This window comes from Corvus kubaryi, unplaced genomic scaffold (assembly GCF_017639235.1).
Source record: "Corvus kubaryi isolate FWS band 111438036 unplaced genomic scaffold, C.kubaryi_AGA036_p1.0 66, whole genome shotgun sequence".
Classification (NCBI taxonomy): domain Eukaryota; kingdom Metazoa; phylum Chordata; class Aves; order Passeriformes; family Corvidae; genus Corvus; species Corvus kubaryi.
The window spans coordinates 25,973,278-25,987,019 of NW_024582054.1; the positions used below are offsets into that span (position 1 = coordinate 25,973,278).

The window sequence follows — 13,742 nt, forward strand, 5'->3', positions numbered from 1 at the left end:
CGGCCCCCGAGCGGCGCAGGCACCGGGGCCGCCGCCGCTCCGCCGCCTCGGGGCCCGGCGACGTCGCTCCCTGCTGCCCTTCCTGAGCCGCCGCCCGCGCTCCGGAGCGGTGAGTGCAGCCGCGTCCCCGCGGAGCCGGGGGGACCCTTCAGGGCCGGCCCGCTCCCGCTCCCCTCCCTGGGCTCCTCAAGCGGGGCCTGCTGCGGGCGCCTGTTGCGGGCGTTGCTCCCGGGGCGCGGGCAGCGCTCGGTGAGGGGGCTCGGGGCGTGCTCCAGCGGGGGCTCGGCGGCTGTTACCGCCCGCGGAGCGGCTGGAGGGGCTGCGTCGCCCTCCCCTTGCCAGGGCTCTCGTCTGGGCGGTAAATCCGGCATAAGCCGAGGTAAAGCCGGCGGGAAGGCGAGGCAGCCCCGCGGGTGTCCGGCCGGGAGCCACTGGCTCTGTCCTTCTCTGGCAGGGGCTGCAGCGAGAAGGCACCTGTTGGGAAGGAACGATTTGGAACATCTGAATATGTTTCAATAGAATATGTATAAGAAATACATTTGAGGAGGGGAAGTTAAGACAAGGGGGAATGGCTTCAAACTGAAAGAAGGGGAGATTTGTGTTAGATATTAGGAATAAATTCTTCACTGTGAGAGTAGTGAGGTGCTGAAACAGGTTGCCCAGAGAAGCAGTGGATACTCCATCCTTGAAAGTGTTCAAGGAGAGCTTGGATGGGGCTCAGAGCCATCTGCCTCTCAGGTGCCTCTGCCCATGGCGGGAGGATTGGAACTACCTGATCTTTAGGGTCCCCTCCAACCCAAACCATTCCAGGATCCTGTGACGGTTTCGTAGGGTGTCACAAGACCATCAGCATGAATACAGCTGAGTTTTCCCATCCCTATAAGGATGTGCAGCGACTGTGGGTTCTCCTTTTCTTACCCTTTCTGATGTCACACAGAAAAGAAACAAACCTCATTTGAGCCAAAAATGCAACATTTCATGAGTTGTGTAAAGCCAAGTGTCCGTTAATCAGGTAACCATGACCTGTGCGCCAGCTGGTCATTTGCCTGTGTGCAGGACACATGAAAGCAGAGCTCCTTTGGCAGGGTGTGTGTTTGTGGTCTTTGCTCTGCTTGGCAGCATTCTGCTGTGAAAAGCTTTGGAGATGTGACAGTGGGGTAGCTGGCTCTGGGGCTAAATGTGTGAGAAGTATTAGAAAAGAAAATCGCTTTCCTTTTTAGTTGGCAGGATCTAGCTGAGAACAGAGACTGTTGTGTGTAGCTGTGGTCATAGGGGAGTTTGTCTGTGCTCTGAAGAACTTACATTTAAGTTTTAATGTCAAAGATTTTAAAAAAAAAAATGGAGCTGTTGTCCATCTTCTACAAACAGGACCCTTGGGCTTAGAGAAATGCAGTGACAGCTTTAGCTTCCTGCAGTCTATCTGTGGCATATCCTGGCAGTGAACCTTTAACTACTGCCTGTCTGCTGAGCTACAGGATTATCTCTCACTTTAGTTGCCTCCGTTAGGCAGCATTGAGCCTTATTCCTGGTTCTAAGACCAGAAAAAAAAAAATTTAAAAAGCTGCTTTTCAAAACATAGCCTTGAATGTAGTATTTAAGAACTTGTGAAGTCTGAGAGTTTAGAAGGAAGGAGTCTGTCTGGTGATTGTTTTTGGTGTGCTGTTTTTCTCTACTTTATCTCTGCTGCAGGACAGCTGCTTAGCACAAGCTGATTTGCCCTATACGACTGTTACGTACTTCAGCATAACTGTGGCCAATGCAGACTGAACAAATGCATCCAGTCCCAAAATCTGCTTAGAAAATAGATTATATCCACTGTTTGCCTTTGATTAATGAGGTAGGAAAACCAGATAACAATTAATCCTGAAGCTGTTAGAGACTACATGTGATACACAACTGTCATTAGAGGGATATTGAAGACTTTAGGCTCAAAAGCAGAGAATTGGGGCATTTATGCAGATGTTTTGAATGTACAGGCCACACTGGAGATATTCTAGTCCCTTACACATTTGGCTAGTGTAGATAAAATTACTTAATTAGTAGTATTTATAATGAAATTATGATTTTGAGCTTTCACTTATATTTACACAAGCAGTACAAGCATTGTGTTAATCTGTAAAGCACTCAAGATGAAACTAATTTGTATACACTGTAAAGAAATAATAGTTCATTGATAAATTTTTCCTTTTTTTTGATTGTACAGGGTGAATGGGTTATAGAGAACAAAATCTTAATTTGTTTTATTGACTACTTTGCCATCAGAGATTGTATTTAAATGTTACAGAGAGTGAGAACCTTAACCTAACAGCAGAGTTTTTTAACTTAGTATGTGACAAGAAATAATTCCTCCCATGTGTTTTTTTGTGAGTGGGAAGAAAAAACCATATAAAATTCTCCTTTTTTGTGTTTTTTTAAATTAAATGTACGCTTCCAAAATATGTATCAGGTTGCAGATAGGGTTATTGTAGAGGAAAGAGGAAAAGTCTTTTTCTGGATAATACAAATTTGCATATTTCCATAGTTGGTAATTAGTTACTATATTTTAATGTTTTAGTTGAGCTGGAGGAATAAGTGATGGAAACTAAGAAAGAGGATGAATTCTGAGGGCTTGGAAGGTCCTCTAGTAACTGAGGAGTGTGAGATGGTTCTAGCTACAAGAGCAGCTTTGGATGCTGGCAGATGTAAATTGCGAGAGTCACAAAGGGGACTTAAAAACCAAAATATGTGAAATTCATGAGGCAGTAGCTGGATAGTGGTAGAAGTTGAGGTTAGATAGAGGAAGATTTGTACATATGAGACTCAGGACAAAGACTGGATTTTGTTTTATTAGAGAAAAGAAAAAAGACCATTGACTAGTAAAATTACTAAGATGGTAAAACAGCACATTTAGAACAGCAAACTAGACTAGCAGTGGATTATTTTTATATTTAGTTGACTGTAGGTAGAAAGTAGTAAATGCTGAAGGAAGGGGTAGGAGACTTAAAATATAGGATAGTAAATAGATGGTTTGTGAAAATATTGTGAAAATGTCATGATGCACTGAGGTTATCTGTTAACTTAGTAAACATCTCTGAAACTAACTCTTCATTCAAAAATAGTTTGGACACGTGTCAGCTGGCCTTTTTGCTATTTCATGAGATACATGAAATGACAGGTTGTAAACATTGGAGGAGAGTGGGTGGAGCTCATTTCTAAGCTCTAGCAAGCAGTAAAATTTATCACAATTAGGAACATCTAACAACGGGTTCTAGCATAGTTACTGAAAGTTTTTGTAACAGATAAAATACAAGCCAAATAACCAGTCTTTATTCCTATGGTGTTGGCTATGACATGCATGGGCAATGTCATGCAAACAGGCCCTTTGGATTTAGTGGAATTGTATATTTACAGCAAGTGTTGCAGGGCCCAAAGTGTGTGTGCTGAATGCTCTTGCCCAATAACTGAAGTAGTTGGAAAACTGAGATGCCAGAGCTTTTCACAGTAATGGAGATATAAAACTAGGGCAGCTCTTTTTTTTTTTTCCTAATTTAGTTGATACACATTGCGAGCAATGTATGAAGCTGCCAAACAAAAAACATTTTCCATCCTTAGAGAATTAAAAACTAGACACAATAGGACATATCACAAATTGCAGTAGGAGTACTTCACAGAATAATTGTGAGCATTTAGAAGCATTTCTAACTTCAACTGGCAGATTTCTGGTTTTTGTTTCTGTAAGGCAGTTCTAACTGCTGAACCTAAAGAAAATCTTCAGTGTTAAGATCTTAAACAACCACAGAAAACTTTCCTGTCTACAGAAATCCAAAATTCTTGTCTTGGAAAACTGCAAGTATTTTTGGTAGACTCTATACCATTCTGTTAATCGGACTTGCTCATGGCAAAATAAAATTTAAGAAGTGAAAGCTGCTTTGCTTTTCCATGTTTCAAAGTCACCCATGAGAAGAGCATCTAGTGCTGCAAAATGTTCTTGTCATGGTTGTAGTGATGAGAAAAATTACTGGGTTTAATTAAATTTTTTGAATATTTTTACGTTCCTCATGGTCAGCTTTTTCTGAAGGTGCCAGTATGTTGTTGCTGTGATGAGCTCTGACTACATTGTTTTTCTTGGAGAAGGTAAACAGATTCTTTGTTTCTGTTATTCTTAGATATTGCCCACTAAGTATATTTACAGTATTGCTCACAAGCATGAAATTATTTTCTTATCCATAAAAGGAAAGCTGGACATATGGTACTTTTTTCCTGTTTGCTCCTTATCTTTCTAAATTCAGTTGCTACGTGAATACTTTCCTGTGTCTGTCAAAATAGGAGTTCTTTCATTTTTACTTTCCCCATTTTTTCCTGCATTATTCTTATTTTTTGGTTGTTATTTGAATGTATAGCAGATGTAGCTCTAGCTGAACTGTTTCTCAGCTGTGTTTTTTCTTGGGCTGTGGGGCATTAAGGAGTGGAGCACAAATGCTGGTTTGTTGCTTTGATCTTACAGCACTGTCTGATAACAATATTCCATGCTCTTGGGCACTGGTTGGATTGTGGGTTGAGGTTGCAGAAAGATGAAGAAATATATCACATGGATTGTTCAGTGTCAGAGGCCTTATGGTTTTTTCACTAGAGAGATGAGAAATACTGCATTTGAACTCATCTTTGACAAGCTTACAGCTGCAAGAAAAAGTGGTTATCCCATATTTAATGGTTACCATACATCCTCATATGTTATCTGAACCTAAGGAATAGACTTTTTGGTAAGGAAAAGTTTCTTCTAAGAATAGCTTACATTCACTACAAGAGTTTAACTTGCTTTTTCTTTATGCAAAGCAAAAACTGAATATTTTTTCTTATTTTGTTACTAAATTGTGCCTTTCTGTTAACCTTTTATTCTCTCCACACAAGTTAATGACATGTCTTTTGCTTTTGTCTTTCAGATTTCCTTATGTGGTCCTGTAGATGTGTTTATTTCAGCCTTAAAATTGCTGATGCAAATCCTTGCTATGGCATCTGTGGCTTCACCAGTTATATTTAAGGAATTTTGTCCCTTGTATTATCTCCTCAATGCCATTCCTACAAAGATCCAGAAGGGCTTTCGCTCTATTGTGGTTTACCTCACAGCACTTGATACCAATGGAGACTACATTGCTGTGGGGAGCAGCATTGGAATGCTTTATCTCTACTGCAGACATTTAAACCAGATGAAAAAATATAATTTTGAGGTAAATACTAACTTTTACTGTTGTCTGTTCCAATGAAGCTGAGTTGCTCAGAATTGAGCTCTCCTGTCGGTGTCTCATTAACATTCTGAGTTCTTTGTATGGTTTGTTTCAACAGGGGAGGTGTGAATCTATAACTTTTGTAAAGCTGTTGAGTTGTTTCGATGATCTGGTTGCTGTTGGTACAGCCTCAGGTCGGGTTGCAGTTTTTCAGCTTGTGTCTTCATTACCTGGAAGGAACAAACAGGTAAATCTTTGCATTTGGCTAAACTTCTGTGAGGTTTAGGATGGCCAATCCTGGTAGAGTGGTACTGTGATTCTTTATAAGAGTGAGACCCAGCAAGTGAAACCAAGCAATCAAATAGCTGTGAGTATGTCTTAGGCTTCATATGTTAAACTTATAAAACAATAATATTAAAGCATGCTTTGTGTTACAAAAGATGTATTTAATCAAATATGCTTCTGAGAGATTTCTCATGTGTAATAGTTGGCTAATCTCTTTGGCGGGGGGGGGGGGGGTGGATTGTTACGGGGTTTTTGAGCTAAGTAAACTTCAGAAGGACCTGCGCTTTTGTTCTTGATCTCCAGTCAAACCAGTCAGGAGTCACTGAATAGGCTTTGTGCATCCATTTTCTCTTCAGCTCATTCTTGTATTGCTTTGTTATTGTTTCACAGCTTCGCAGATTTGACGTTGCTGGCATCCACAAAAGTAGCATTACAGCTTTAGCTTGGAGTCCCAATGGAATGAAATTATTCTCTGGAGATGATAAAGGAAAGATTGTCTACTCTGCACTAGACCTAGACCAGGTGAGTGTCTGTTATAGGGACCTCAATTCACATTTGTGCTTTCTGAAAGAATGCTTGTGTGTTTAAATTTTTAGCAGTTACTTAATTGCTCAGTGTTAAGTGTTTAGTTGGATGGCTTTATTGGTATGTGTACACTTGGCCAAGTGTGTGCACACCCAGCAAGGCAACCATGGGATTTCCTGCACAGCTGCCTTACCTTTTTTAAAAAGTAATACATTTTAAAAGAAGTAGTGATTCTTCTCATTTTTCATGAGCTAACTATCACATCTTTCTTCAGATTTCTGCCAGTACTTTCTCTTTTGTTTGGAAGGGGTACTTTTGACTGATGTGGCTCTATTGATGAAGTACTTCTTCCAAAATTGTTCAGCATCTCAGTCGAGAGTGTAGAATGAAAGTAACATTTGGTTGCTGCTGGCTCACTAGCATGTTACTAGTAAATGGAATTTTTCTTACATCTTGTTAGTTAATACAGACCTGAGATGTCAACAAAATGAATGCTAACTTGAATTTCTATATGGAAGAAAAGTTTAAACAACATCTGTCCTGATGTATCTGTGACCGCCCCTCCGTTTGGTTTGACAGAAATCACCAAAAGTAATGATTGCCTCAGTGTGTGTATGACCTGGCAGTGGGGAAGAAGGAAGAAAATGTGTCCTAAAGTTTCTGTTGATTTCAAGAAAAATGTATGCACTAATATTGCAAGAGAAACTACATTTCATATTGTGTCACACACAGTCAAACTCCCCTCTTGCCTATGTAAATTAAGTCCATATTCATTAAGTGAATTTCATGCAACAGGAGTTCAAAAGCTTTTTTTGTTGTTTATTTGTTTTCTCTTGGGCTTATAAATTTCTTTGAAGTGTTAGTTACTACCTTGTATTTATAGGAGGGTTTGACTCTTGTGAATTGTGTGTATCTTTGAAAGGGTCTTTGCAACTCCAGCCTTGTATTGGAAGAGCCATCTTCGATTGTCCAGTTGGATTACAACCAGAAGGTGCTGCTTGTCTCTACTTTACAGCGGACTCTGCTTTTTTACACAGAAGAGAAATCCGTGAACCAAGTTGGAACACAGCCCAGAAAAAAGTAACCCTCGTAAAATCCTGATGCAGGCTCATCTATTAATTCTAGCATTTCAAAGTGAATTACAGACAGAGTGATCTAGGCAGTGAAATTAATACAACACAGCAGTTTGCTCATAAAAAGCTAGTTACAATAGCTATGGGTGATCGAACATGAAATGACAACTACACCTATTTAGAAAGTATGTGGTTGCAAGTATGTCACAATCATATTTTCAAGGCACTATTAGGCAAAAATATTTAAGATATTTTCTCATTGTTCAAACTGAAATCACTGCCAAACTTCCTCTGCAGTCCCTCTCTGTTTTCTGTGACTTGGAGTGAGCAAGCGTTGTTACAAGTCTGTCTAACGGGTGATGTAATATTTGATGCAAAAGGCAAGTCAGCATCCTCATTTTTCTTATACACTGAAGTGAATTAATAGGGAGAATGTATAGTAAGCACTTAAATTTCAGTTGAAGACTAGGAACCTCTTGTGTGGCTTTGACATCTTCTCTTACATAATCTCTCTCGGGTAAGGAAGGGGGAACCTGGTCATAGAGCAGCATGACTGACTCTATCTCTAAGCAGAGGAAATTTACACTTGAGAGAGGGTTTATGATGTATCTTTCAGGGATATGAATAGTAAGAGGAGTACCAAGGGCCATCTTATAGGCAAAGGGTGTTCTTGAGTGATAGTAGTGGTGTTTCTATGTACGAGAAATGAAGGGTTTAACAGCTGAGGTCTGTTCTGTGCTTCTTGCAAGTAAAGGCTGTCAGTTTCTTTGCATTAGTTTGTAGTGTTTTGCTTGTTTTTTATTAATTCTGGGAGAAGGAAGAGTGCATAGTAAGATCTTTTTGAGATGGACAGAGGGGCATTAAGGCTATGAAGCTTATTAGGAAGAGTCATTTGACTTGCTTAATTGATGTCGTGTCTGACATCCAAAGCTGAGTGAAAACTTGTTATTTGGAATTACTGCTCTTGTCTTACTGTAACTCAATTTGTTCTTCAGACATTTGACTGACTATTTTAATCAAAGATTTTGATAATTTGTGTTTGTAAATTTGTGCCATTAGTTTTAAAAATTGTTTCTGAGTTGAGTATATAGCTTTTAAAATAAATTCTTTTGCATTTTAGCACTGGCAAATTTGGAGCATGTTTTATACCTGGCCTGTGTAAACAGAGTGACCTGACATTATTTGCTGCACGACCTGGGCTTCGTCTGTGGAAGTCTGATGTTCATGGGACTGTTCAGGCCACATTCATATTGAAAGATGTATTTGCTGGAGGAATAAAAACTTTTGAACTGTATCCTCGTTTGGAACCACCTGACAGAGGAAGTTACAGCTCTCCAGAGAAACACCTTGGGCTTGTGTCATGCTTTTTCCAAGAAGGATGGGTGCTGACCTGGAACGAATACAGCATCTATTTACTAGACACTGTGAACCAGGTAGATAAATCTTGTGGCTGCATATTTTGTTTCTTCCATGTTTTTGTTCACACTATGCCATGAGACTCTGTTTTGGTTATCCCATTATACGTCTGCAATTTACATCCATGTTTAAAATGAACAAAAAAGAATATTTATTGTCTCCCTCCTCGAGTTGTCATTGCAATGATATACTCACCAACTGGCTCAGTATGTTGTTTAGGAAAATTACATATATTTGAAGCTTTCAGTTGAGGTCTTAACATCATAATCAATTTTGATGCTTAATGAAGCATACAGAAACCTAAAATCTAGGAGTTCATGCAAAAAGATATTTTTAGGCTTATAAAATGTGCCTGGAAGTATTTATTCTTTCCCTTCTACTACTGTTGGTGTCTGAAAAAAAGTAAGTACTATCTTTTATTTGGTGTACAGTGTAGTGTTAGCTATTTCATTGTCTTAAAAATGCATATGCAAGTGGATACAAGTTAATATATTTTTGTCTAAATGATACTAAACATTTGTACTGTGGCACTCTTCTGCCACCAAATTGTATATTGCTTAACTTGGTATATTTAGTTGCCTTTAGTTGGACAAAGAATAGATCTGTGGAATTTAGTATAAAAACGGAGCTGCATCATGATTAAAGGGTTCTTTCCTGTTTCTTTTTTTCATTTGCCTTTTTTTTTTTTTTTTTTTGGATAGGATAAAAATCTTTATCCTGTAACTGCTTATGTTGATTAAAATCCAGCAAATGCTTTTGTTAAGAGTACCATGTTGTGCAAACAGTATGTTAATCTGATGCCAATTATTTCTTTCTCTGTTGACTCTTCATAGGCTTTGATTGGTGGCTTGGAAGGATACGGTGATATTGTGTCTGTGTCCTGTACCAACAATGAGATTTTTCTGTTAAAAGGAGATAGAGACATAATAAGAATTTCAAATAGACCCGAAGGACTGTCATCAATAGGTTTGTATAGATTAGTAAGTTTAATATGTAGAAATCAGTAAGTTTACTATGTATAAATTAGTGTGTACCTCATGGAACATGGTGCCTATCATACTTCTTTAATATAAAAACCCCCCAAACCAACAAAACCGAAACCAAATCCCACACAAAACTCTTCAGATTATTGCAAAAACCTGCCAGGTCCTGTAGAGTTACTCATCTGTTTTGATAGGTTATATTTAGAGATTTGGTCTATCTGCTTATCTGAGCTTCTCTTTTGGCTGCAGTGAGAATGGGGGCATTAAGAAATTAAATATGGTTGCCCTTTTTGAGAGTGGATCAGCATTAACCTAATGAGGCATCTCTAATCTGTGCATTTGAGAGCTCATTCTGGACCATGATGCTGAAGCAGTCTGGATTCCTGATCATGGTTATCCCTTTAGGATCAGTCTCAATAGCTGAATATGTTGATTTTGTGCCGCCTGTCACCAGCCACATTCCAGGTGAAATCTCAGCCTTCCTAGCAATGAAAAAGAAAGAATTGGCAAATAAATCCAAAGAATGCTCACTAAAATTCCAGAAATAATTTGACTGTTGAATACCTGTTGCCATCTGAGTTAAAGATTTATGTTACTAGAACTCTCTAAAAGGGTCTACTAATGCATTTAAATACTCCATCTTAGCTTTGTATTAACAAAATGCTAGTAAATATGCTATGAAGTCTCACTGAATGCTGGAGATCTTGCTTGTCATTACATATTGGCAATAGCTTTAGTCATTTAGGCAGTTCTTTACTCACAAACTACTAGAGGCTGTTTATTATTTTAATCTCAACTTTCATGTATAGTTTTAAAGGAGCCTTTAGAAGTGTAAATCACCACAGCGATTTATCTGGTAATTTTTCTTGATTTTTTTTCTTAGCTACTGAATGTTTGAATGAAGAAGTTAAAGGTATAGGATGGCACTTCAGTGTGTGATACAGCTGGGTCTTCCAAGCTGCAGACCTGTACTGTTCTTTATACATAAACATAAATTCAGAATTTTGCTTTTAGAAGCTTGATACAGGGTTTAGGGGGGAAGTGATTTCATACAGATTAATTTTCAGGAAGTTTTATAGTGTGTGTGTGTGCAAATATTTATTTTTAAATGCTGTGAGCTTAGAAATTTTTTTTTTTTTGCATATATACTCTTTTCTTTCAATACTCTCCAAGCATTATGCCCCTACTAACTTGATGCTAGTACTTACACTTGAAATAGTATTTATACTTCTATTTTTCTTTTGGACAGTTTCAGATGTGAATTCAAAATTGTCAAATCTTTTAACAGATACAAGTCCTAAATTGCTGACCCCATCATCAGTCGTTTCATCTGTATCATCCAGCCCTTCAGTAGAAACAGAAAGGAAAATGGTTACTTCCCCTTCAGTTACTGGTAATAAAAATGACACTTCTTCTTTAGTGAAAGATGATCTGGAAACTCCAATGCTATCAGAGAAAAGTTTTGATAGAGTGGGAGACTTGAGCAGTGAAACCAGAAAAAGAGGCTGCTCTGTAGTAAGTGAATCACGGAGCAGGAGCAGCTCTGTGAACTCTGTGGACAGTGGCTCAAGCTTTATGATGTGTGCAGACCAACTTCCAGAAGCTCAGAGAGAAGGCCAACTTTCTTCACAACGGTTCAGCACCATCAGCTCTGAAGATTTTGATCAAGAACTCATTGTAAAGCCAATTAAGGTGAAAAAGAAAAAAAAGAAGAAACAGGGTAGGTCTAGCAGAACTTTCCCAGCCATGCTCGTTGTTAGAACATGTTACATGAAAGAGTCTGTGTTTGGCAGGCTTCATTTATATTGTGGTGTTGTGCTTCTGAAATGATTGAGGGGTTGTGGTGGGCCATTTCTGTTTAAGATTAAAATCTCCTTTAAAAGTGATGAATTCATGAAGGCTTTTTAGATCTGTTTGGGGTTTTTTACTTTTAACTTTTGTTATGCTTTATGTAAACATGCTTCAAGTTCTAATGTATTCGTTAATGGAAGCATACAGTGGACTCTGCATCCAGTTTTATGTTGGAATTATGTAATATCTATACATCCTATTCAGAATATTTGGCAGTGTCTTACTTAGCCATCCTTTTTAGTTTGATAAAATAGTGTGAGTACTTGATAATTTTAATTGTTTACTATATTAAGACTTTTCTTGGCTTTATATGTATCATTTATTATTAAAGTTGAAAAAAAAAAATCAGTATGGTTGAAATTTAGATTTAGCTTTGTCCTTCCTCCAGTTCTAAAAATATTTTAATCTCTTACTTGGCACTGGAATTTGATAGATTTTAGTAATATTATTTTTCTCCCTTCTCTTTGTGTGCGTGATAACAGAAAGTGGGACAAGGAAAAACCACAGCTCTCTGGAAGGCACACCAATTTATGAGCGTCAGCTTTCTGGTGACAGTCCACATTCCTTGAATGCAGACTCCTTTTCCATGACTTCCAGCATAATGAGTGGCAGCATTGATCATTTGAGTACTGGATCTCCAGATCAGGAAAGCATGTTCAGTATGGAGTCCCATACGATCTTGCAAGAAGATAATGGTTCAGAAACTTTCAGTGTCCTGCAGTCTCCGGAGTCAGCAACTGTACTAATCAATGAAGAAAATGGAGATGTGGTTGATTTACAGAAACTTCCAAACAGTGACAGTGGCATGGGTACTTCAGCTATTATAGATACTTTGGCATCTGCATCTCCTCTGATATTCACACAAGACTTGACAAGCAGTGTTGATGGTGAATGTAATGGTGGTGCGGTTTCTGCAAGCAATGAATGCTGTCCTGGAAAGCTGAGCCAAGAGGAGGAGGAGCAGGATTTTCCTACATTGTGTAAAATAGATGAAGACTTGGATAAAGTAAAGCTGCAGGATACTGAAAAATCTTCTGAAGATCCAGATCTTGCAGACCAGCTGTTCTTGGAATGCGACAGTATACTTGGTGTCCAGACATCCCTGACACCAAAGGAAAGTGATGAAATTGGTAGAGAAGATCAACAGCAGCTCTCTCTAATCCACAGCGCTTTGTCAGACCCTTCTGTGCTCCAGTTTGACATCTCTGACAATGTTCATTCAGATAACTGTTCCATTTCTGGGTGGAATTTTGAAAGTGCAATCGAAGCTAAATGTAGTACTAGCACTGCTGAAAGGGTAGCAGACACTCATGAAAGTAAGACTGAAAAATCTGCCTCTAGTGATGAGGAAGATATTTATGGACATGGATTACCATATTCATCCTCGGAGACCAGCATGCCTGAAGTTGGTGCTGTGCCTGGTGCACAGGATGTAGCCAAGATAAGCCTAGATGAAATGGTGCTCCTAAAATCTGATCAGGTATTTCTTCTCAGTTTAATTAAAAGTACCTTGAACCTTAAAAAGAAACAGCTTTTCAAAAGAAACGTTCCTGCAATTACTGTCCTTTACATCTTTAGGTGAGCAAATTTTTTTTTTTTTTTTTTTTTTTTTTTTTTGGATTCAAGTACACAAGTAAAGTATAAAGCCAAACAAGAGTACGTGTTGTAACTCTTGCAAAATGTGATATATCTGACTTCAGAATGGGTGATGTGTGCTTGCAATGCAAAGAAGCTGTTCTGGCTGTATTATTCCCGGCTCGACAAAAATGCTGTTAGAAACCCATCCATTAAAAAGTGAACAGTAAAACCCAGTCACGCTCAAAGGCTGTTCCTGGTTTGGATCTCCAGCAGTCCAAGTTCTGCCTGATGCTGTTCCCAAATTCAGCTGACTTCATGGAGAATTAGTGCTAATTATCTCACATGGCTGGCTTCTGCTTAAGGATTATTTTATGTGTAAATACTCAGAATAAGGATTAGTCTTTGCCCACTAGCCAGCAGTAGTTAGTACTGTTTAAAATGTTGACAGTTTTGTTTTTCTGTTATCCCTCTTTCCTTCATCATTATTTTGTGGGTAGTCCTCATACAGACTATAGAAAAGAAGTACTGAAGTTAATTGTAAAATCTATAAAATTGCTAGAATCACTGGAACTTCTAGCAGAAGACTTAAGAAGGAAATGCAGTTCTTGTAGGCTGGGGATTTTGTTTCGTTTAGATCTGTAACAGCTTTGTATTGAGATCAAGCAAATACTCATTCATAAAGGTTGAGTTACAAGTTGGTGGTGTCCTGTCTACTAACAGCTGCAGCCTAAAGTGCAGAAGATTTTAGTTTCAGGTTAAGGTATTCTTATACTCTGTCATGTTCAGAAAACTCCCCTGGTAATGTATGCAGTGCTTGAGTTCACCTCATG

At 38.7% G+C, this 13,742-nt stretch overlaps 1 protein-coding gene across 3 annotated transcripts in view; it reads left to right on the forward strand.

Moving 5' to 3' along the window:
* Positions 1-19: 19 nt before the first annotated feature.
* Positions 20-13,742, forward strand: part of TECPR2 (tectonin beta-propeller repeat containing 2) — a 42,449-nt gene continuing 28,726 nt past the window's right edge. For 2 of the 3 annotated variants that reach the window (XM_042047807.1, XM_042047809.1), the window contains exons 1-9: positions 25-109; positions 4,920-5,204; positions 5,320-5,448; positions 5,877-6,008; positions 6,934-7,091; positions 8,205-8,517; positions 9,334-9,466; positions 10,772-11,203; positions 11,817-12,814. In XM_042047807.1, coding sequence (XP_041903741.1) covers positions 4,971-5,204; positions 5,320-5,448; positions 5,877-6,008; positions 6,934-7,091; positions 8,205-8,517; positions 9,334-9,466; positions 10,772-11,203; positions 11,817-12,814 — 2,529 coding nt within the window. In that variant the 5' untranslated portion in view covers positions 25-109; positions 4,920-4,970. Of the gene's footprint in view, positions 110-1,689; positions 1,838-4,919; positions 5,205-5,319; positions 5,449-5,876; positions 6,009-6,933; positions 7,092-8,204; positions 8,518-9,333; positions 9,467-10,771; positions 11,204-11,816; positions 12,815-13,742 lie in introns of all 3 variants that reach the window. The other variant, XM_042047808.1, reaches the window with a different exon arrangement.